The sequence below is a fragment of the Sinocyclocheilus rhinocerous genome, unplaced genomic scaffold (genome assembly GCF_001515625.1).
Source record: "Sinocyclocheilus rhinocerous isolate Xijiao unplaced genomic scaffold, SAMN03320098_v1.1 scaffold615, whole genome shotgun sequence".
NCBI classification, from domain to species: Eukaryota; Metazoa; Chordata; class Actinopteri; order Cypriniformes; family Cyprinidae; genus Sinocyclocheilus; species Sinocyclocheilus rhinocerous.
Window position 1 is genome coordinate 2,262,084 of NW_015631049.1, and position 2,006 is coordinate 2,264,089.

At 40.3% G+C, this 2,006-nt stretch overlaps 1 protein-coding gene across 1 annotated transcript in view; it reads right to left on the reverse strand.

Annotated features, from left to right (window-relative positions):
- Positions 1-858, reverse strand: part of LOC107741279 (protein unc-13 homolog B-like) — a 42,903-nt gene extending 42,045 nt beyond the window's left edge. Inside the window, exon 1 of the mRNA XM_016553975.1 lies at positions 417-858. Coding sequence (XP_016409461.1) covers positions 417-858 — 442 coding nt within the window. The remainder of the gene's footprint in view (positions 1-416) is intronic.
- Positions 859-2,006: the final 1,148 nt, after the last annotated feature.

Below are 2,006 nucleotides of genomic sequence, written 5' to 3' on the forward strand. Positions count from 1 at the left end.
AGCGTAGGGCTCGAGACCACCAAAGCTAACAGTGTTATTTGATTTGTGTGTGTGGTGGGAGTGACTCTCAGTGCCACCCATTGTTCCTGGCCAAGTCTCTACACCAGATTTGTTTCCAGACCGCATGCATTCAATCTCCATTAAGACGGCATCCACACAGCTAGAGACCTCCTCGACAGAACCACGAACAGATGACAGGTACTCCCTCAAGTCTGAAATCTCCTCTTGAATTTTGTTGATCCCTCGCAATTCCTTCAGTATGTGCTCAACGATAGCACTTGATTCTTCCTCTTGACAGTCCTCATTATTCCCCTCCATGACTTCATCCAGCATCGTCATGCACAGAAGAGTATCTGTCTGTCTTTTTGGCTCACCATCAAGCCCTCTTTCAGATGAAAACCCAGTCCCATTTAGACCTTGGGTCATTTGGTTTTGAACTACTGTTGAATTACTATTATGCTGCAAAGTGCAAGGAATCCTGATGCCTCCTTCTCGATTTAGTTCCACTTCCCCAACGCAAGGTGCCCCAGAAACTGCTCCCAGCCCATGTCCATTTGGCACCTGAGGTGAGCAGCAGACCTCTGCTGAAGCTAATCCTCTCCTGTCGTAATTCTGCAATTTTTCAACATCCTCTTCCCCCTCTTCATCCTCTTCTTCAATTCCAGCATAGTAAAGACCAGAAGGCTGGACAGTATGATCTGCAGATCCCTGCAAGAAACGATGAATTTTCCCACGCAACACCAGAGCAACTTTGGGATTTGGCTGTCTTCTCTTTGGCACTGCAGTTTTCTTTTTGGGTCGGGGATACTGAGGGACACCCGTGCCATCCTGACCATTGCAGCGGTTGCGGGAGAACATTGCTTTTCCTCCCTTCTTCCGTGCTGTAGAGATGAATCACATTACTCAGGCTTGAAATACAGCATCTGATGATATAAGTGACAGATTATCAGTCGACTTAAGCAGGGCTAAACATGCGACTATGGGGGGAAAGTACATTGTAAAGCATCACACCGGTGCAAATTTACAGATTTGGTTAAGAAAAGTAAATGAATGATTATGCATTTGGTAATATACTATCAGTTTAATTTAGTTAATTTCCTCCCTTATCAAAGTTTTGTCATGTATTTGCAACAACACAAAGTAATCATCAACACAGAGAATTTATCATATGCATCTCTATTCTGACCATCCCAAAGTGCAGTTTGATCAATGGTAGCACACACTAAATATGACCAATTTTTATATTTCACATAACCCGGTGCAAAACATCACTGACAGTGGTAAAATGTATTTGAATTATGCAGAAATGTGACACTAATGATATTTATGCCAAAATTAGCAGCTCTATCGGACTGACTAGCATTTTCCCCTCAGAAACACACCTGAAAATGATCCCTTTGTTCTTCATATCTTGAAAACAAAAATCTACCACACAAACATTCACCTAAATAATGTGCATCTTCTGAAGCAAATCAGTGAAGCAAATAAATATCTAAATAAATAAAACAAACATAAATAAAAGTGAAAGGAAATAAAGTACCATAACACCAGCATTCTAGCAATAATATACAAAGACTTAAAATGCAACAGTACTTTTGGCTTTGCTTATCTGCTGGAGAGAAAACATACAACAGATAAGAAGCACAAAAGATAAACTAAACACCTTTTAAGAACATTCATTAAAAATCCATGGCAACACAGTGGAACAGTAAAGTAATACAGCAAAACAGCACTGACAGTATGTTATGTAATTTCTACTAGTACATATAGACAGGGTGTGATCACCCCCCTGTGATCATCTGTCTACGAGTCATCAATCCCATAAAAGGGCGAGGCAGGCAGTGGTTCATAGTTCATCAGATTGCACAATTAATGGAAATTAATAGAAATGATGCTTCTATCAAAATAACAAAGTAAACGTGCGAATAGCAATAAAGCCCAAATGGATGTTGAATAGTGGAGCCCTTTGTTCAAAAATAAATGGGAGCAAAAGTGACTGAATATAT